This window comes from Cervus elaphus, chromosome 3, assembly GCF_910594005.1.
Source record: "Cervus elaphus chromosome 3, mCerEla1.1, whole genome shotgun sequence".
NCBI lineage: Eukaryota > Metazoa > Chordata > Mammalia > Artiodactyla > Cervidae > Cervus > Cervus elaphus.
Window position 1 is genome coordinate 13,283,701 of NC_057817.1, and position 21,097 is coordinate 13,304,797.

General features: G+C 41.7%; 2 protein-coding genes and 1 long non-coding RNA gene across 5 annotated transcripts in view; 2 read left to right on the forward strand and 1 right to left on the reverse strand.

The window, feature by feature from the left end:
• METTL25 (methyltransferase like 25) overlaps positions 1-16,332 on the forward strand; it is a 294,875-nt gene extending 278,543 nt beyond the window's left edge. The window contains exon 13 of the mRNA XM_043880571.1: positions 16,314-16,332. The gene's annotated coding sequence lies outside the window, so the exon portion shown is untranslated. The remainder of the gene's footprint in view (positions 1-16,313) is intronic.
• LOC122679753 lies at positions 334-18,849 on the reverse strand. 3 transcript variants are annotated; one of them, XR_006336546.1, is made up of 7 exons: positions 17,408-18,849; positions 10,678-10,968; positions 10,367-10,441; positions 2,771-2,810; positions 2,508-2,653; positions 1,377-1,415; positions 334-953 (listed from the first exon to the last, which is right to left on the reverse strand). It is a non-coding gene; the product is annotated as an uncharacterized LOC122679753 (long non-coding RNA). The 3 variants fall into 3 exon arrangements; XR_006336545.1 differs by lacking the exons at positions 334-953; positions 1,377-1,415 and having other exon boundaries at positions 1,808-2,584; XR_006336542.1 differs by lacking the exons at positions 334-953; positions 1,377-1,415 and having other exon boundaries at positions 1,808-2,653.
• A 515-nt stretch (positions 18,850-19,364) lies between these two features.
• The window catches only part of TMTC2 (transmembrane O-mannosyltransferase targeting cadherins 2), a 385,731-nt gene continuing 383,998 nt past the window's right edge, over positions 19,365-21,097 (forward strand). Inside the window, exon 1 of the mRNA XM_043880553.1 lies at positions 19,365-19,730. Coding sequence (XP_043736488.1) covers positions 19,648-19,730 — 83 coding nt within the window. The 5' untranslated portion in view covers positions 19,365-19,647. The remainder of the gene's footprint in view (positions 19,731-21,097) is intronic.

A 21,097-nucleotide genomic window follows, 5' to 3' on the forward strand; every position in this document is an offset into this window, starting at 1 on the left:
TGATTAGACGGACCTTCGTTGGCAAAGTAATGTCTCTGCTTTTTAATATGCTATCTAGGTTGGTCATAACTTTTCTTCCAAGGAGTAAGTGCCTTTTAATTTCATGGCTGCAGTCACCATCTGCAGTGATTTTGGAGCTCCCCAAAATAAAGTCTGACACTGTTTTCACTGTTTCTCCATCTATTTGCCATGAAGTGATGAGACCGGATGCCATGATCTTTGTTTTCTGAATGTCGAGCTTTAAGCCAACTTTTTCAGTCTCCTCTTTCACTTTCATCAAAAGGCTCTTTAGTACTTCTTTGCTTTCTGCCATGAGGGTGGTGGCATCTGCATATCTGAGGTTATTGATATTTCTTCCGGCAATCTTGATTCCAGTTTGTGCTTCATCCAGCCCAGATATTTCACTATACATTAAACAGTGGTCCAGGATTTGTGTGGTGGTGGTGGTTTAGTCACTAAGTTGTATCCAATTCTTGTGACCCCCATGGACTGTAGCCTGCCAGGCTTCTCTGTCCATGGGATTCTCCAGGCAAGAACACTAGAGTGGGTTGCCATTTCCTTCTCTAGGGGATCTTCCTGACCTAGGGATTGAAACCAGATCTCCTGCATTGCAGGCAGATTTTTTACCTACTGCGCTAGGAGGATTTGTGTAGCAGACCTCAATGGCCCCAAACTCCCACTATTGTTTTATTATCTGTGATCATCTGAAATTGCATTTTCCTCATTCTACATGATTACTGTTTACTAATCCAAACTCAAAGAATACAAGTTAATGTCTATTTGCTTTAAAACAGTCAGCAGGACATAGGCCATGTAATCACCCTCCATCTGTTTCTTGATGATTCCACACAAAATAACAAGCATCCTCCCTGTAAGCCATAGTTCTTTTATGTGCATCTGGTGGTAGAGAAAAGGAATGCATTGCCCTCCAGTTTATGGTTCCATTTTAGTAACTGAAAAAAATACAAAAATAGGAAGACTATGTATAAATAAGTAACTGTAGCATATTTCTCTCCACTGTTGGTACTCATCACTTTGTAATAGAGATAATAATTTAACATATGCTATTAAGTTGGACTTTATAATAGAAGCCAAGATTTTTTAGAAAAAAATCAATGCTTAAGTTGATATTTTATTTTAAACTGCCTTTTGTACGGGTAAATGCAGGGAAAGGATTTAATAATTCAGTCCAGCAAGCAATTACTATGCAACCACTGGGTGCCAGCAAAATTTGGGGAAGTTGCCTTTAACACGATAAGAGAAGCAAATTTCTGTGATTTTTTTCAATCTACTTGGATCTTTCCTGGCTGTTTGAATTTTTAAAAATCTTTACACTCAGTGGAAAAGTGGAGGAAAAAGTCTAACAATATGCATACTTAACTGTAGTCCAAACATGGTTCTTATTTTTTCTCTGCCTGGAAATGGAAAAAATAGACAAATAATTTTATTACTTACAGAAAAAAAAAAACTCTAAAGATGATTTTGTGATCAAAATACCTATTTGAAAACAAAATTTGGGGTATTCCTAAAGTCAGGAACCATGTATTAAGTAAAACAACATCATGGTAACAAAAAGTGTTTCATACACGGCTTTTATGGTGCTATTTTTATTTACCCAACATAGCTGACAAAAGCCATCAGTCGATAGTGCAATCACTGAGAGCAGTCAGTCTGACTATTCTGATTAAAATTTCTGAGAAACCTAGAAAGCTCAAAATAAGTATAAGTAGGATGTCTTCTAAAAATCAATACATAAGCTGTGGCAGCATGAAGAAATATATTTAAATAAATGAGCAGTTGGGAAGACTTCAAAACAACTTTTTTATATTATTTATTTATTTGGCACATCTCTGACTTCTGCACTGGCATCATATAGGAGAATTTCTTTGCTCTCCTGATCACAGCTTCTCACATATCAGATATAACAGCTATCCGAACTGGCACATCTACACAACCGTTCCTGACAGGAAGTGCGTTAAGACAGTGGACGTAACTAAAGCTGCAGATTTAGAGAGACAGCATCCCCAATGACCAACTGGGCATGCAGCCAGAGTATTGCAGGTAACATTTCTCTTTAGAGAAAGGGATATGTCACTGCACAAAGCCACCATCAACTCAACTGATGTCCTTCTCTCCTAGGACTTCTTCCAGTCTCTTCTCGTAGTGACTGGCCACAGCTTAGGACTGTTCAGAGTGCCCTGCATGATATATGAACACCATCTTCTGAAAATGTATGTTTTGCATGCAGCCATCTTCATAGTTTATAAAACCAGATGTGTATAGGATACACCAGGAAAGAGACATAACAGTTCAGATGAAATAGTTGGGTTACAGTATGTTGAAAAGATTAAATAAAGTATTTTTATTTTATAAATTAAAATTTGAAACCAGAAAACTTGACAATTGGATGACTTATAACCACACTGGAGTGATGAGCCTTTTCGGAGCAGGTGTTATGCAAAGGACTGGAGCACGGAAGGAATGAAGCTGTCTTTCAACATTTTTACCTCAAGGGAAATCATACAGAACGAATGGCAGAGACAGATCCCGAGCCAAGAGATGACAAGAGGACTTGCTCCATTCTCTGGAAAATACGATGATAAGAAACAGATTTCAGCTGTTCCTTAAGTTTTCCCTCTACTGGACAACAGGGCTGCCAAGAAATGAGGATACGCAGATTATGACATACACGTCACCCCTCCACCTGCACTGCGTCCCGACAAGTCACAAAGACACAAGCGTGTCTTTGATCCAAGTACGGGAGACCTACCTGTGAAGCGAAACTGTCGTCTTATGTGAAACACTGTATTCTGTAGAAGAATCAAGTAAAGCAAATGAGTATTTTTGTGACATTCTTTAGAAAGCAGCTCAAAATATCCTTTAACATTGGTAATCAGAGGTTCACATAAACACCTCTCTAGAAAGTAGAATCCCACTTTCACCTCCACCAACAAAAACAGACAAATAACACCTGAAGCTAAGAGAAATTAGGGGCAAAGTTCTGTTACTCTATTTTAAGTACATATTATTTTTCAGTTACGCCTGCCCCTACCATTTGCGGAGCCCAAGGCATGAGTGTATATGAGTATAAACATACCCTCTACCTTGTAGATCAAATAGTTTTCTACTGTGACAAATATACTTCTATAACAAAATCTGAAAATGTGTGAAGTTATGATTTTTCATGTGGCTGACATTTGGCAAAATACCAAAGCTGAATGAATTTAATTACTTTTGCTCATGTTGGGCATTTGGTTAATAGGCTAGTGATGTCTTGATAAATCATAAAATAAACAACTGTGGTATATACATTATTATATTTTTTCTATAAAATTACTTTCTTGCACTCATTTTTCATCTCAGCAAACTCATTATGTTGTGAAATCAAGATATTTTACCTAATATATTTTCTGATAACAGTAATGATCTAAGGAACTAAATATACAATTATATCCAAAGTGTACAAAATGTATTTTCATCAAAACTATGAATTTATGTAAAAAACATAAACAAATTATTTTGTTTTCAAAGTAAATGATATTTCTTCTAAAATATTTATACAGAAAACTACAATTTATAATTAGTAACTATAAATACTTTAATCAAAGCAATTTAAATAAATCTCATGAAATAATTTTATAAGAATCAATTAATAATGTCACTATTCAAGGTTCCTGTGTTTGCCAGTGTAAAGAGTTAGTATCACACTTTATTGCTAGTCTTCAAATATAAATGTAAAAGAAATGAATTGTTTACTATTCCACAGCATTCTTCCGCTGCCATGTACCAGAACTGAAAGTATCACACTAAATTTGTGAGAATGGACAGAATGGTAAAAGGAAATACATAAAGAAGCAAGACACACTGGGACCTAATCAGCACAGCAAGATTGAAGTTGGTGAAAAAACTGTTACTGTGAAACAAAAAACTCCCCAGCTGTTGGGTGACTTCATGAAGGGACTCTCCTGTCCAGCTGTAGAGTCCAAAGATGTTTGATGAGTTTGGGCTTGATTCCAGCAGGTATGGCTGTCCAAGGAGACCCAGCCTGCAGGATGGGAATACAGCCAAAGGAGTCCATAGGCATCAACCTAGACTAGAAGTCAAGAGACAGATGGAACTGTGGTTTTACATGATATATAGCAGAACCTCCTTGAGCAATGAGAGGGTCCAGGTAAGAGAGCTCAGCCTCCATGGATAAGCCTGTCAAAGTTAGGCAGAATGTCAGGGCCCCGGCCAAGTGGGCTTGGGTGCAGGGAAATGCTCTACATCCAGATGGAGTTTGAAGTGGTGAGAGAAAACCAAAACAGATGTCTGGATATATACACAGATTTAACCAACACAACTGGGGTAAGGGGAAAGTATTCATTCAGTAAGCAAACGGTGGGGGAAAACAGGAAGCACATGGACCCCAGGTCCTCTCTTCTTGCGAAGGGTGCAGATGTATTTTCTGCCATGGTGAGAATCATTCCAGGCTTTGGTTGAGGTTTGAACTTGAATGAAAAGGGCATTTGTGATTACTGTTGAGTGGCACTAAGAAGACATGAACTGAACAATTTAAAAATAGTGCCATGGCTTGGTATATATATATTTTTAAGTGCTTATATGGGATTGCTGGGCTTCCCAGGTGGCTCAGTTCTACAGAAGCAGCTTGCCAATGCAGGAGATGTGGGTTCGATCCCTAGGTCCAGAAGATCCCCAGGAGGAGGAAATGGCAACCCACTCCAGTATTCTTGCCTGGAGAATTCCATAGACCGAGGAGCCTGGAAGGCTATGGTCCATGGGGTCACAAAAGAGTTGGACGTGGCTTAGTGATTAAATAACAACAACATGGGATTGTTGGGGAAATTATTGATTATGGTTTTAATGTATAGGCCCAATATATTGGTGAAGTTTAATTTAACTATGATTACATTTTGACCTGATCTTTATGGGTAAATTTTGTATTGAAACATTATGAAAGTTTTCATTAATTTATTTTAAATAGATGTATATTATAAAATCAATTATAAAATCCTTATTATACTTCTTGAGACTCTTGAAACTGCTATTCCCTATGCATCAATCTGGGTCCTCATGACTCAGCAGTTACCTTAACATGGATAGTTTCTGCAACAATGTTGAATGACTGAAATTGTGTACTGAGTTTTTGGCATCAAGCCTTCCCTGGTGGCTCAGATGGTAAAGAATCTGCCTGCACTGCAGGAGATGTGGGTTTGACCCACATCCAGGGAAGATCCCCTGGAGAAGGAAATGGCTACTGACTCCACTATTCTTGCCTGGAGAATTCCACCAACAGGCTACAGTTCTCAGGGTCACAAAGAGTCGGATACAACTGAGCAACTAACACTTTCACTTTCATAAAAACATATCTCTATTATGAAACTAGGCTAATCCACGGACCAGCTCTGTCCATGAAAATGCAAGTTTCTGAACACATGATCTTAAAAGAAAGACAAGTTATATGTTTTCAAGTGCTGAAAAGTAATTCTAAATTACTTTACATTCTAAAGATGACTTTCAATGCTGTCAGTAATACTGCTATTGCATGAGATGTCAAAGAAAAGGGCTTTGGATTAGGAACTTGGATGTCAAGGGACTGGTGAGGATAGTGAAGTATTTTCCTGTTCTCACTGACTTTACATTGCCAAGGCTTTTTTGTTTTTATATGACCCAGGAGAAGCATAATTAAGGAACCAAGTAGTCACTTATATTTACGGGCTGTACACTTTAATAATAAGTGGCAATTAGTGAATCACAGGAAATGGAAACTATTTTTGTTGATATTTTTCCTAAAAAGTTTCTATCTTAAATAATATTTTACGTCCAATGACTGATCTGAGATAGGAAATGACCTCTTCTAAGACCACTTTGGTAGAAGCTTTATTTTATGGACATTCAGCCAAACACTTTGATTTTTAACTCGTTTTATATTATTTCCTGCTAAATGCATTAGAAAAAATAGCCAAGAAATTAATCTTCCTTTAAATACATGGTCTATTTGCTTAAATAATTCTGCCAACTGTCAGTTTATTGAAATGTGTTGGTGTTACAGAGATATGCTGCAATGTATATTTTATTTTTTTTTGTAATGTATATTTAAAAAATATATTTAGTAGGGTAACTTTAAAAAAATGATGCAAATAAATAGTAATTCTTAATTCCAAAAACATCTGACAACTTGAAATGGTCTTAAAAGAGGTACTCTGCAAGTATTAATTAATTATCACTTAAAGTTGATTTACCAGCATCTTTCTTTTTTACCTGTGGTAAAGAACACATAACATAAAATTTACCCTCTTGATAATCCTTACGTGTACAGTACGGTGTTGTTGACAATATGCAGATTGTAGGACAGCGGATCTTTAGGATGTTTTCAACTTGACTGAAACTCTGTACCATTGAACAGGAACTCTGCACCGCCCCTCCCTGAGGCCCTGGCAACCATTCCCAGCATCACTTTTAATGAATGACCCTTGACTTTCTATTATACAGTTCTAGAATTTTCCAAAAGTGTCTATATGTATTCTTAAGGAATTTTTGTTGTTGTTTTGAGTTGCTTTTACCGAATAATTGTTTCCAGAACTTTTGAATGCTTTCCAAGGATGGATAGCCAATTTTTACTTCTTTGTTATCTGATGTTTCTGTTATAAAAAATAATTTTTATGAGGCAGTTTTAATCAGATGAAAAATAGGAAATGTAATTAGTAGGTCTTTGTGAATACATTGTATTCTGTAATCTCTATATCTGGCCTCAAGGTAAAAGACTAATTTTTCTCCATCTATAAAATAGTTTTTTAAAAGTATTTCTTTATGTCTATCTGTGTAGAGTGGCAGCTCCCTCACTTGGCTCTCAATACTAAATTGAAGTATAAAACTTCCAACAGTGGGAATTAATCTCTTCTCTGCCTGAATCTTAGCTTCTTCTTTAAAAAAATATTTGCAAATTCCCTGGCAGTCCATTGGTTAGGACTTGGTGCTTTATCTGCCAAGGCCCTGGGAAAAGTAAGATCCTATAAGCCAAGTGGTACGGCTAAAAAAAAAAGTGTTTTTTTTCTAGTTTATTTGAGATATATATGACACATGGCATTGTGTAAGTTCAAGGTGTACGGTCTGATGATTTGTCTTATACACATCAAAAGATGATAACTTCATACTGAAGATAGTTCTAAACATTGTGAATAAGCTAGACATCATATATGCTTTAAAATACAAAAAAAAGCTTTTGAAACAAGACAGGTATAGCATAGAATCCTGGGTCATCATTTACTAGCTGTACCATCTAGCACAAGTTACTTCATATCATTGACCCTCGGTTTTGTGAACTGTGAAAAGACACTAACAATGCCCATCTGGTGAGACAGGGAATTCAGTTACACAGTGTGTTTAAAATAGCTGGCATAGTGCTGGTAGAATGGCTCGGCAAGTAAAAAACCCGCCTGTGGTGCAGGAGACACAGGAGACCCAGGTTTGACCCCTGAGTCAGGAAGATACCCTGGAGGAGGAAATGGCAACCCCCTCTAATATTCTTGCCTGGATAATTCCATGGACAGAGGAGCCCGGTGGGCTAAGTAAGGTCCATATGGTCGCAAAGAGTTGGTTGTGACTAAGCACAGACACAACAAAATAAACAGCTTTATTTTCCTCTGTCCCTATATCAGAAACCCAGTTTAATTTGGCAGTAGGTATGCAGATTACACCACCCTCATGGCAGAAAGTGAAGAGGAACTAAAGAGCCTCTTGATGAAAGTGAAAGAGGAGAGTGAAAAAGTTGGCTTAAAGCTCAACATTCAGAAAACTACGATCATGGCATCTGGTCCCATCACTTCATGGGAAATAGATGGGGAGACAGTGGAAACAGTGGCAGACTTTATTTTGGGGGGCTCCAAAATCACTGCAGATGGTGATTGCAGCCATGAAATTAAAAGACACTTACTCCTTGGAAGGAAAGTTATGACCAACCTAGACAGCATATTAAAAAGCAGAGACATTACTTTGCCAACAAAGGTCCGTCTGGTCAAGGCTATGGTTTTTCCCGTATTATGTATGGATGTGAGAGTTGGACTGTGAGGAAAGCTGAGCACCGAAGAATTGATGCTTTTGAACTGTGGTGTTGGAGAAGACTCTTGAGAGTCCCCTGGACTGCAAGGAGATCCAACCAGTCCATCCTAAAGGAGATCAGTCCTGGGTGTTCATTGGAAGGACTGGTGCTGAAGCTGAAACTCCAATACTTTGGCCATCTCATGCGAAGAGTTGACTCATTGGAAAAGACCCTGATGCTGGGAGGGATTGGGGGCAGGAGGAGAAGGGGACGACAGAGGATGAGATGGTTGGATGGCATCACTGACTCAATGGGCATGAGTCTGAGTGAACTCCGGGAGTTGGTGATGGACAGCGAGGCCTGGAGTGCTGCGGTTCATGGGGTCCCAATGAGTCAGACACCACTGAGCGACTGAACTGAACTGAGCTGAAGAGAGACAGTAAGGGAGATGGGGAGGAGGGATAAGGGAAAACAATATATTCATACAATGTAGAAGTGTACATGCAGGCAGCCACCATGTTTGGCTTTTTGTAGAGTATTGTCTGCAACGGAATTGGCACCCATACCCAGAGCCAGGTTAGAAGATGGGTCAGGCAGTTGCCCAGTGCTCTGATCCATTAGGGATACAAAATTACACTGAAACAAATTGGAAATACAGTGCATGTTTGACTCCTTTCATAACTGGCAAGCTAAAAAGATGATTACTCCCTTGAATTGCAACTCAGAAATCCCATTGGGTCAGAATCAGCCCGTCTCCACTGGGAAGTTTTGTAGCCTACTCCTAGGGGGCCTGGTTAATAACCCTGAGACTTAAGTCTCTAGTTCCCATCAGCTGAAGGATAAAACTGACTATAGAACATGATCTATGCTATTTGCTGAGAACCAATGATTTACAACTAAAGATTAGATGCTTCTTCTGAAGCCTCAAAAAAGTAAAACTGATGCTAGAATAGGAACCACAGGAAATTGGGAAATGTTTTGCTGCCATGAATGCATGAGAGGAGGCAGGGAATTTAAATGCTAAAAAGAAAAGAAAAAAACAACAAAAAACTTTGTAACCACATCCATTAAATTGTTTTGTTGTTGTTTAGTTGTGCTGGACTCTTTTGAGACTCCCATGGACGGCAGCCCACCAGGCTCCTCTGCCCATGGTGTCCACGGGATTTCCAGGTAAGAATACTGGAGTGGGTTGCCATTTTCTTCTCCAGGGGATCTTGTGATCCAGAGATCAAACCTGTGTCTCCTGTGTCTTCTGCTTTGCAGGTGACCTCTTTACTACTGAGCCACGAGGGCTGAATGTTGGTGATTAGTGCAGTGCAATGACAGTATAGATGTGAGTGATAATCCCACCTAGGTTAAAGTATTGTGTCACTTTCCAAGCATATAATAGGTTTGTCATTTTGAACATAAAGAAAAATACCTGTTGAACAAATATTTTAAGGATATTGGTTAGAAGGAGTGATACCTGCATGTCTTAATTGTGACTGTCCATCTTACTACTATTATTGTAGGTCATAAATGTTAACTCTGCTTCTCATACAGAGAAACACACTCAGGAAACAGATACAATTGCATTTAAATACCTAAGTGCCATGTGTACCTAGTCACATACTTACATATAAATATACTTAATAAATAAATCAAAAAGAAGAAAATAAGAGCCAGATTATAAGGGCTTATAATAGCAAAGAGAAGTACAGCTTAAGCTGTTGTAATTAAACTGAAGTAGGGAATGATTTAAAAAAAAAAAAAAGAACAGACTTGTTTATACTACCCAATTTCAAGACTTATAAAGCTTCAGTAATCAAGATAATTTGATACTGGCATAAAAATAGACAAAAGGATCAATGGAGAGAATATATATCCAGAAAAAGACCTACCCATATTTAATTAGGGCTTCCCAAGTGGTTCTGTGGTAGAGAATGCCTGCAATGCAGAAGACAGGTGTTTGATCCCTGGGTCGGGAAGATCCCCTGGAGAAGGAAATGGCAACCCACTCCAGTACTCTTGCCTGGAAAATCCCACGGACAGTGGAGCCTGGTGGGCTACAGTCCACAGGGTCACAGAAGAGTTGGACACGACTCAGTGACTAAACAAGCATGTGACAATTAACAAAGACACAAAGGCAATTCAGTGGGGAAACAGAGTTTTTAACAAACTGTGCTGGAACAATTGAATATCCAAGGACCAAAAGCAAACAAACACACAAAAAACCAACCAACCAACCCCAACAAAAGCAAACTTTGAGTCATGCCTCATCCCATATATAAAAATGAAGTCAAAAGGAATCATTGACCTAATTCTAAAACCCTGAACTATAATACTTACAGAGAAAAACAGGAGAAAATCTTTGTGACCTTAAAACAGACAAACATTTCTTGGGTCAAACACCAAAAATGAGATCTAAAAACAAAAAAAGATGAATTCGAGTTAATCAAAATTAAGAATTTCTGCTCTTTGAAAGACACTGACAAACCGCAACCTGAGAGAAATGTCTGCAAATTCCTTGTCGTACACAGGACTTTTGTTCTGAATAAAGAACTCTCAAAATCCAATAAGAAGACAGCAATGCAACTGTTTTAAAGGGCAACCACCCCCCCCCAAAACGAAAGCCCAAAACGTTTGTTGTTGTAGCCCACCTGGCTTCTTTGTCCACGGGATTTCCCAGGCAAGAATACTGGAGTAGATTGCCATCTTCTTCTCCAGGCGATCATCCTGATCCAGGAATCCACCCCATCTCCCCTGAATTGCAGGCAGATTCTTTGCTGCTGAGCCACCAGGAAGCCTTCAAACACAGCTACTGGTTTGCAAACAAAGCAGTCCTTGTGAGAAGGAAGGGGACCGCCTCTAAAAGCCAAGAGGCAGGGAATTTCCGGGTTGTCCCGTGGTTAGGTCTCCACACTTCCATGCAGGGTGCACGGATTTGATCCCTGGTTGGGAAACGAAGATACCACTTGCCACGTGGTGTAGCAAAAACAAAAACAGAACTTAAGAGACAAAGAAATGGAAACCTCAGCTCTATAAATGCAAAGGACTAAAATTCTGCCAACAACTGAATGAGTTTGGAAGTTGAATTCTTCTCTAGAGCCTCCAGATGAGAGCCCAGCTCTCTAAACCCCTTTGCTGTTGTCTAGTTGCTGAGTGGTCTCCAACTCTGTGACCACATGGACTGTAGCCCACCAGGCCACTCTGTCCATGGGATTTTCCAGGCAGGAATACTGGAGTGGGTTGCCATTTCTTTCTCCAGGGGATCTTCCTGACACAGGGATCGAATCTCCATCTTTTGCATTGGCAAGAGAATTCTTACCATTGAGCCACCAGGGAAACATTTAAACCCCTAAATTCCCATCATATGAGATCTTGAACTGAGAATGCAGTTGAGCCATGCTGGACTTAGGACTACAAAACTGTGAGCTAATAAATTGGTATTGCTTAAGCAGCTAACAAAATGTAGAAGAAGGAAAATAAGAAAAGAGGGGAGATGAGGGGAAGAGGGGGAAATGACTTGAACAGATATAGCACCAAAGATGTATGGGTTGAAAATAAGCATATGAAAACATGTTCAACATCAATAGTATTAGAGAAATGGAAATTAAAAGTATAATGAGATACTACTATACACTTAGTTAGATGTCTAAAATTAAGACTGATCCTCAAGTGTGGCAAGGATGTGGATTAACTGGAACTCTCATAAGCTGCTTATGGGAATGTTAAATGTTATAACTACCTTGGAATAAATCTGGAAGTTTCTTAAAATATTAAACGCTACCAAATGACTCAGCCATCCTGCTCCTAGGTATTTAACCAAGAGATATGAAAGTTTATGTTCAAATAGAGCCTTCTCATAAGTATTGATTGCAGGATTGTTTGTAAACTGGAAACAATTCAAATTCTGTTCATCAACAGATCAATGGAAAAACACATGGTAATATAGCCATACAAATAGAATATTACTTAGAGAAAGACATGACAAGAAATGAACTATTAATATGCACAGAACATGGAAAAATTTCAAAATAATTATGCTCAGTGAAAGAAGGCAACTCTCACCCCTGAAAAAGTGCATAGTGTTATTTCCATTTATGTAGAATTCTAGAAAATGAAAACCCATCTCTCCTGACAGGAAGCAGATCCAGCAGTTGCCTGTGTCACTTTGCAGTGTAAGTCAGGGGAGACACTTGGCCAAAATTATCAAAGGTAATGGATCACAACCTTCCAGCCCAGCACTGGCATGTGATTAACTTCAGGGAGGAGGGACAGAGGAAGGAGGCTCCTGATGCAGGTTCCCATTGGTGTTCAGCCTGGAACTGATGAATTTAATGTTGACATCATTTGTCCATTTCAATCCAAGGACTGACTCTCTGGAACTGACTGCCAAAAAAATAAATGCCTTAGCTTCACATCCACCATTGCAGACAACCTCTTTTCTGATTAGTTTGTATATCACAGGGCAAGATCTTCACACATGTGAGGGCGAAGATCTTTGTTGTTTTGTGCATTGAGATTTCAATGCTTTTGTTGGAGCAACACATGCAAAAATGAAAGAACAGAATGAAAAGAACAAGGAAAAAAGATAAAAGAATAAAGAGTATTGGAAAGAAAAGTACAGGATAGTGGAAGACTATATGTAAGGCCATAAATGTATAATTCATTTGTAATTATTAAATAAGTTATAAATTTTAAGATATTTATTCATTCAAAGGGGCAAGTTAATTAAATTTATTGGAAAAGTGTTAAATGAATTGATTTTTGTCATTTATTTAATAGGAATCTAATCATTTTAATAGGAATAATAAGTGGATTAAGCATGCTTTATGACACACAAATATACAGTGATGCCTTTAACATAATAAAGTGTCTTTAACATTTGGAAAACCAACTAACGCATTTATACAAGTGACTTAATATTATTTTATAACATTAATTACATATGATATATATCACACAATAGTACAATATTGAAATTAATTAATATAACAAGTCATATAGTAATTATATATTAATATATTAATACATTAATAATATTGTCACTTGTATAAATATTTTAGTTGGTTTTCCAAATTTTGATTTTCATTAACACTTTCATTATTGTGTTGAATTTTGGGTTATGCTTATCTTAATTATTTCTAATAGATGGTGTGGATTATGTTAGGAAACAGTCTATGCATGCTTGAATACATTTATTCTTAAAAATATGTGGTATGCATGTATGTTTTACGGGGGAGTTTCTATCACATGTTAGAGTGTGGTCTTTGCAGGTGTCTATATCAGATTTGGGAAAAATCAAGCAAAAATGATAGACAAAGAAAGACTTCCACAGAATTTTATCCTGAATCTTCTGAGGGATGGTAGAGGAGAAAGAATATGAATTTAATCAAAACACCTTGGCTATAGCCAGGAATTCCCTTTCCTGAAATAGATCCTAATGAAGATATGGCCGTTTGAATGGAGACTACACTGAGTTAACACATAGATTTTGGAGTTAAAAGACATATATTTCAAATGTCAGATTCATCACTTAGAGGCTGTCAGACTATAGACAATTTCTCAACCTTCACTTCCCTATCTGTAAAATATGGTGGTAAAGGTACCTATCTCCCAGGGCTCTTGAGAGGATTAAATGAGATCCTAACATAGACTGTGCTCCACAAAATGCCTAATACCTAAAAAGTGTTCAGGGCCAGTAGCTGTTTCATAAAAGTGGGTCACACATGGCTGTGGAAGATACTAGAGCAAGAGGATCCAGGCTAAATAAAGCTTTGACCACCGGGAAGAGTAGGCAACTAGCTTTTAAGTGAAATCCTTGTGTTGTCCAGCGTAGTAGCCACTAGACAATGTTGCTGTGTACATTTCAATTAATTAAAATTAAATAAAACTTAAAGTTTAATGCCTTAGTCACAGTAGCCGTACTTTATATGCTCAGTAGCACACATAGCTGATGGCTACCACATTGAGGGGCATAGGTATTAAACCACCTTTGTAGAAAGTTCTACGGGATGATGCTGGCTCTAAAGAGTCTATCCAGGTTGGGCTAAGCATCAAGGCAATATTCATGAAAACTGGTTAATTTAGCTAAGGTCCACATCAAAACTAATGCTCTTTCTACTTTTTGATTTTTCTTTTATTATATAGAATCTGAGTCTTATCAAAACTCTGTTACCCCAAATTCTGTGCCATTTTCAAGCTGTTAGAATATTTTCGATCACTGTTTATACCAGTGCATGTAACTGCTTTCAGAGAGATTCTATGAAGGAGGCCGTCCTTGGTTTTTCTGATTAAGTTTCTGAATTCTATCATTAGCCTCAACATCTCTGCAATTATCCATATCTGGTTATTAGCATGTTATTTCTACACTCCTCCTCCACCTCCACATCTCTGAACTGGAAGCTGGGCGACTGGGAGATTTTAAAGTGATCATTCTTTTAGTAGCAGCTGGTTCTTAATTGCCCTGGGTTTGTGACAGAGGGGAACAGGATCTCTATCCATTGCTGCTTCTTCCTAATTACATTCCTAATAGATGGCAAGTTTGGGGATAAAGCGTGGTTTACATTTGTAGTATCTACAGGGTAGCATTTTAAGGTATGCTGGGAAACGTGGAAAGGTAACATGTGTAGCCAATGCATTGACTGTCATTAGTTACCCAGACAGCCTGGGTGCCTCTTTCAGCTCCCTGACCCACATTTCATCCACGCTCTGGTTTTTCTCCTGCAGGGTTATTTCCTGAGGAAAGCCCAGAGCTTAGGAGTCCCTCAGCAGACAGCCCTGTTCTGACCTCCCTTAACAGGCAGTTTCACCTGCTGGGCTAGAGCCTTTCTGCTTCCTAGTCAATCTGTTAAGATTTTAGCAGGAGATTCTTGGATACCTTTTCACAAAACATATGGGAGATTGTAATTACTTTGGCCTGGTACAATTTTAGAATTGAGAGAGCAAGGAAGAGGTGCAAATCTTCTGTTCATAAATAACCAAATCTGTGGGCGCTTTAAAAGGCATCCTAGGCAGCAGGAGAATTTATGTGTCACATTTCACCCTTGGCACACTTTCCAAATGAATTGTTCAAAGAGAAGTTGTATTAGGACAAATAGAAATGACGACCAAGACCAGATGTGGATTTTTAGTTAATATTTATGCAACACCCAAAGGGAAGATGGTATTGCACAATAAACTAAAAATGTCTTAGGAAATAAGGAAATCTTTACCCCAAGGAACTGGCACTGCAGAGGTATGAATATACAACAAAGGGCTGGGAATGCAGAACGAATGCAGGGTAGGTCGGGGCAACTATAAAAAATAATTCATTGAGGAAGTGGTGAGGTAGCAGATGTGTGGAAACTACTTGGGGAAAATAAGGGCTTAGCACTTTTTCGGCCAGTCTTGTATCTAAGGTAGAAAACTCAAGGCAGCCAGCTTAATTTCCTTCATCTGTGAAGAGCAACAGTAACTTTCAATAGAACATATATATACATATGTATATATTTCAGAACTCAAGCAGCAATCTCACAATGGGTAAGTACACCTTAATAAATTAAAAAGGAATGTCCTCAGGTTTGAAATGATCTCCAAGGAGAGTGACGACATCTTTACATCTTTAATCTGATTCCTCCCCAAAGTTGTTTAAGGAAGGTTGAAAATGCAGGCATTGGCTACTTCTTCTGAGCCCTTGGAAAGTGGTGAAAGAGACCAAGGCTTAATGCACTGGAAGAATACTGAGACCCATGTTAAATTATAGAAGGAAAATTTGTTAAAAGCAACTGGATTTCTCGCACACAGCTGGATTTCCAGCCTTTCATTCATCAGGGATGGCAAGATGTGCCACTTTGTGGCATGTCTCCCAGTGTTCTGTGCTTCTAATTCAGAGGAACTGGAGATGGGGAGAGCAGAAAAGGAGGGGCGGGGGAGGACCATAGAAAATGTTCCTTTAAAACTGTTGGAGTCTTGAAAATGGAGACAGCTCCGGGAAATGCTTACAAGCTTTTAGCAGGCTGAACCCAAAGCTCTTATACTTTCATTCCTCTGAGTCCTCTTAATTATTGAACAGGGCTGTCTGTGACTTCCTACCTCTCCCACTTTCCTGCAGAGTGGATGCATTCTTAAGAAGTTTTAACCTACTTCCTCCCTCTCTCCTTTGTTAATTTTTCACTAACTCTAACATAGAGAACAAATCAGTTTGCCCCATTCTCTCAAGATTAAAGTTTGTGTATTTTCAGTCGCTATGGTTTCTGCTGAACATATTTACTTGTTTATTTATTGTCATTTTTTTTTCCTTTTAACTGTCCAGGTATTTATAGGTGCTGGGCATCACATGGGAAACAAGACTGATAAGGTCCCTGGCCTCTTGGAGCTGCTCTGCTGGTGGTGATTCTGATACTGACACCTACGATGAAGAAATTAAATGCAGGCAGATGGGATAGGGATCGCTGGAGGAGAGGCTACCTCCTCAAGTGTGGGCTGGAAAAGCCTTTCTAGGCGATGACATTTGAACCAAGACTTGAATGCTGAGAAGGAACTGGAGAAGGTCTGGGTAGAAGGCATTCCATGCGGGAGAAAGAAAAGTGTAAATTCCAGAGGAACAGGATGTCTGTGTGGCTGGGGTACCAGAGCACAGTGAGATGGGGAGATTCACGAGGCCAGATGGAGGCTTGGCTGGTCGTGGTAAGGATTTGGGTTTTATTCTATGTATAACAAAAAGTCACTGAACATTTTTTTCCTCCCCTCAGCAGGAGTTCATAGGGTTTCAGAAAGTTATAACTGAGGAGGGGGGGGGGGGGGAATTACAGTAGAAGCAAGGAGACCACTTGGAAAGCTTCTGCATTAGTCCATGATGGGAACATGGGTAGCTTGGATGAGGACTGCAGCAGTGTGGATGTGATGAGATGTGTTTTGGAGGTAAACATATAGGTTGTAATTGACAGCCTAAAGGATAAGAGGAAGCTGGAAAGAATGCAAGTGGAAGTGTTAGTCACTTAGCGGTGTCCAACTCTTTGCAAGTCTATGAGCTGTAGTCTGCCAGGCTCCACTAGCTCATGGAATTCTCCAGGCAAGAATACTAGAGTGAGTAGCCATTTCCTTCTCCAGGGAATCTTCCTGACCCAGGGATGGAACCCAGGTCTTCTGCACTGAAGGCAGATTCTTTACCATCTGAGACAGCAGGGAACCCTGGAGAGAGTAATAATAATAATAATAGTTACCACTTCTATTGCATTTAGGTAATAAGTGCTTTACACACGTTGACTGCTTTCATCTTCATAATTATGTGCCCAGAGATAGGTATTATTATCATCACTGTTTCATACGTGAGAAAACTGAGGAACAAAGAGGTTAAGTGATTGGCTAAAGGTCACCCAGATGGGAAGCACTAGAGTAGGGACTCACACTCAGGCATCTGATTCTAGAGAAGCTTGATCTTCTTCCAGCGTCCTAGGATCCAGCATCAACAGGTAAGTGCAGTGGAGAGACAGAGAGGACCTTTGATGGGCCAAACTTTTTGACAGTGGGCAGAGGTTATGAGGTTAAAAAGAAAATAAAAAAGTAAAGATCAGTTCCTACTTTTAAAGATACAATTCCCTCTTATATGCTTTTACGTATGTTTTTCCCAGGGCACAAAAATGGGCCCATCGTGCATGGCACAATATAATGAATATTCACGGTTTCATCTGTGTCTACATCGATTTCCTTGTGAACTCGGGAAAAGATGGAGCTTTGTTTTGCAGACACCCAAACCACGGAACTTGATTTTCAGGCCACTGCTAGACATCCTGGGGATGGGGGTGGGGGGCTGATCAATTTCTCGGCGCCGTTTTGGAGAACTTGCTGCTTAGGTGCTGGCTAGGTTTGGGGGGCGGGGGAGAGGGGAAGTCGGCCTCTCCGGGTCAGTTTTCTATGCTCTGCGGCTGCTAAGCAGCAGGCGGCGCTGCGGCAGTGTACTTCGTGGTCCAAGGGCGCCGCTCATCCAGCCGGAAAGGCCGAGTCGAGAAGAGGTGTGGCAGGCAGCCCGCGGTCCTCTTCGGTCTTGCAACTTTAGTACCCAGAGCTCGTTCTACACAGACCATTCTTCTACACAATATTTCATCATGTTGGATGCCTTCCATCCAGTCCTGCATCCGGGCGGAAAGGAGAGGGCATTAGCTTCCAGTCTTTCTAGGTTTACGGACAGCGCTGTACGGGGTTGTTAAGACGTCTCTCTGTGGTCTCCCAGTCCGCCTGACAGTTCCCTGGAAACCACGAAAAGCCGCCGCAGCTGCGGGTACGCCTGTGTGCGTGCTAATCTTTTTGTCCTCTGTTGGGACCCTTTCTTTTTAAGCTAACTGCGGGAATATTTCCCTCCCCACCCGTCTTTCCATTGACATTCGGGACAAAGGTCAGCCCGGAGCTGAAATCTCTCCCTCCTAAGACGCCCCCTCAAACGCGGCCACCCCCCCTACCCACCCCATTTCGGCTCACAGTGAGGGTGTCTGACGCGTCGCGTGTGTGTTCGTGGCGACCAAGTCTGCAGCACTAGCCAAACCTGTTCTGCCTCTCCCGGTCCCCAGAAGTCTCTCCAGCTGACCGGACTTACGCCTGGCATCGCTTGGCACACGCAGCAGCGCCGGGGTTGAGATCCTGCTGGTGCCAGGCGCCGCCAGGCAGCAGCGGAGCGAGCGGCCGCGTCCTGCCGGTCTCATTTCTCCTTTAGCTCCCGCGCCCAGGGCGCACTCCAGCGAGCTCTCTGGGCTGTTTTCCAGCCGTCGACCCTGGGTCCCCGCGGCTTCCCAGAGTGAAATCGAAGGTGAACGCAACAGGGGGAGGCCGGGAGGTGGGAAGGCGGAGCCTCCCGCCCGGGAGAGAGTGGGAGGAGCCTCCAGCCCAGGGGGCAACGTGGGCGGGACCTTAGGGGCGGATCTGGGTGGGGAAAGGGGCTGGGCGATCCGGGGATGGAGGGTTGGCCACGCAGGCGCGGGGGCCAGCGCCGCGAACCCCACGCGGGAGCTTCTGGAGGCTCCAGCCGCCGCTTCTCACTTCACCGGAGAAGGGGCTAGGGCCGGGAGGGGCGCTAATAAAGAGTGAATGAGCTGCAGCCGCTGTGGCGGCCGGAGTCTGCCCGAGCGGCACAGGAGCCGTGCGCCCGGGAGGCGGCGAGGGGAGGCGGTTTGCCTTGTCCGTCCCAGCCGCCCTTCTCGCTCTCTCTTCCTCCAGCTGGTCCCAGAGCCCGGCTCGGTCCGGTCCCTCTGCCCCCACCCCGCACTCTCCCCCCTTCTCCGAGTCCCACTCCGCACCTAGGGCGCCCCGCACTGCCATGGGTTAGGGTGGCGGCTAGGAGCCGCGCGAAGGACCAGCCTTGTGCATCTGCCGGGGGACGCGGAGCCCGAACGCCGCTCGCCGCTCGCCGGCGCAGGGCATGGGGAGCGCGGTGTGAGCCCGCACCCGGGGAGGACGCAGGAGCTGCGGAGACGGGCGAGGAGGAGGAGGAGAGCGGTGGATTGAAAGGACCCGAGGGAGGAAGGAAGGGTGGGGAAGCGAGGGAAAAGTGAAGCTGGGAGGAGAAAGCGGCGGAAGGTGGGGATTGATGCTTCTGTTTTTTGTTGCCGCTGCTGCCCTCGCGCTGGGAGCCGAGCCGGAGGGAAGGCGGTGGAGAGATGATTGCAGAGTTGGTGAGCAGCGCTCTGGGGCTCGCCTTGTATCTCAACACCCTGAGTGCGGATTTCTGCTATGATGACAGGTAAGGGGGTGAGAGGAAGGGGTGACGGGCTGCCTGGGGACTCCGCGGTGGCTTTGAAGCTTCCCGCTTGAAGGCTGGAAGTGCATCTTGGAGGGACTATTCCTGCACCTGAAGGCTTAGGAGACCCGTAAGCTTCGGAACCTAAAGCAAACATTCGGGACGCGGGCGCTCAGGGCGGGCTGAGGGAGTTTGGGTTCTTACTTTGCAGCAGGTTCCTCTCCCTTGCTTCTACACTGTTGGCAGACGCTTAAGTTTCTTAGCGGAAGTCACAGCAATTTGGGAAACTGTTTAATGCACGCATTAAAAACAATTCTTAGGTATTCCTTGGTGCAACAAAAGCACATTGAGCGATTTTATGTCTGGGCTGGAAGGAAGCTGCTCCCTGCCCTCTAATAGATCTTTCCTGTAACGTTTCCTTTTATTGATGGGACACTTTTATTTCCCGAGGTTAAAACACACATTTGACAGTTGCCAAAATAGTGGGGAAATCGCCCTGGTTCCACTTTTCCTTTTGACGCTTGGGGTGTACATTACTTTGCGCCAGGGCAGTGCTGCTGCCCCGCCTCCCTCACAAATCGATGGAGTATTACTTTATAAAAGCCTGGGCCTTCATTTCTGTTTGGGAGTTTTACTTTAGACGTTAGCGACTCTTTTGTGCTAATTGAGGGAAGAAGACGCCCCTAGAGACTGAAGTTGTCTTCTGCATTTGGGTTAGTTTGGGTGGCTAATGAGACCCGAACTGTGTTGTCAAAGAAACTGCATCGATTTCTGGGAAATGTCACAGTTGTGCTCGTGTCTCTACCTATTTTTTTAAACGTTGTTAGTGTTTAGAAACTGATGAAAAGCTCCATTAGGGGAAATTCTAATTTGTGCCTTTCCGGTGACTTAATCTGATTACAATTAAAACAGATGCATAATTAAAATATATTAGGGAGAACAGCACGCCTGGCTAAACTTATTAACCGTCCTGGGGTGTTTCATGCTCCATTGAAATTAAACCATCCAAAAAGTGAGCACAGATTTACTTTGACAGCTTTTCAGCAGCCTCTCTGGGCTATGGAAAGTGAATGGATCCCCAGGGCCAGGGCGAGGCAGTGAGTGAACTTAAGCAAAGTGGTTGATAGGGAAGTTGAAGGCAGAAAAGGGAAGTTGAAGGCAGAATCTTCTCTTGATGGTGATTAGCCAGATTCTATATCCTCTACTGTACCCCCTCTCCAACTTAAAAGCATGTTCATGGTTGTTCGCCTTAAGTCACCAAATCTTGGTTCACACCCATGACTGTTATGAAATCCCCTGGTAATAGATGCAAAAACATCCAGTAGACCCTTCTCTGTGCCTTTTATGTAAGTGTCTATCAGATACTAGTT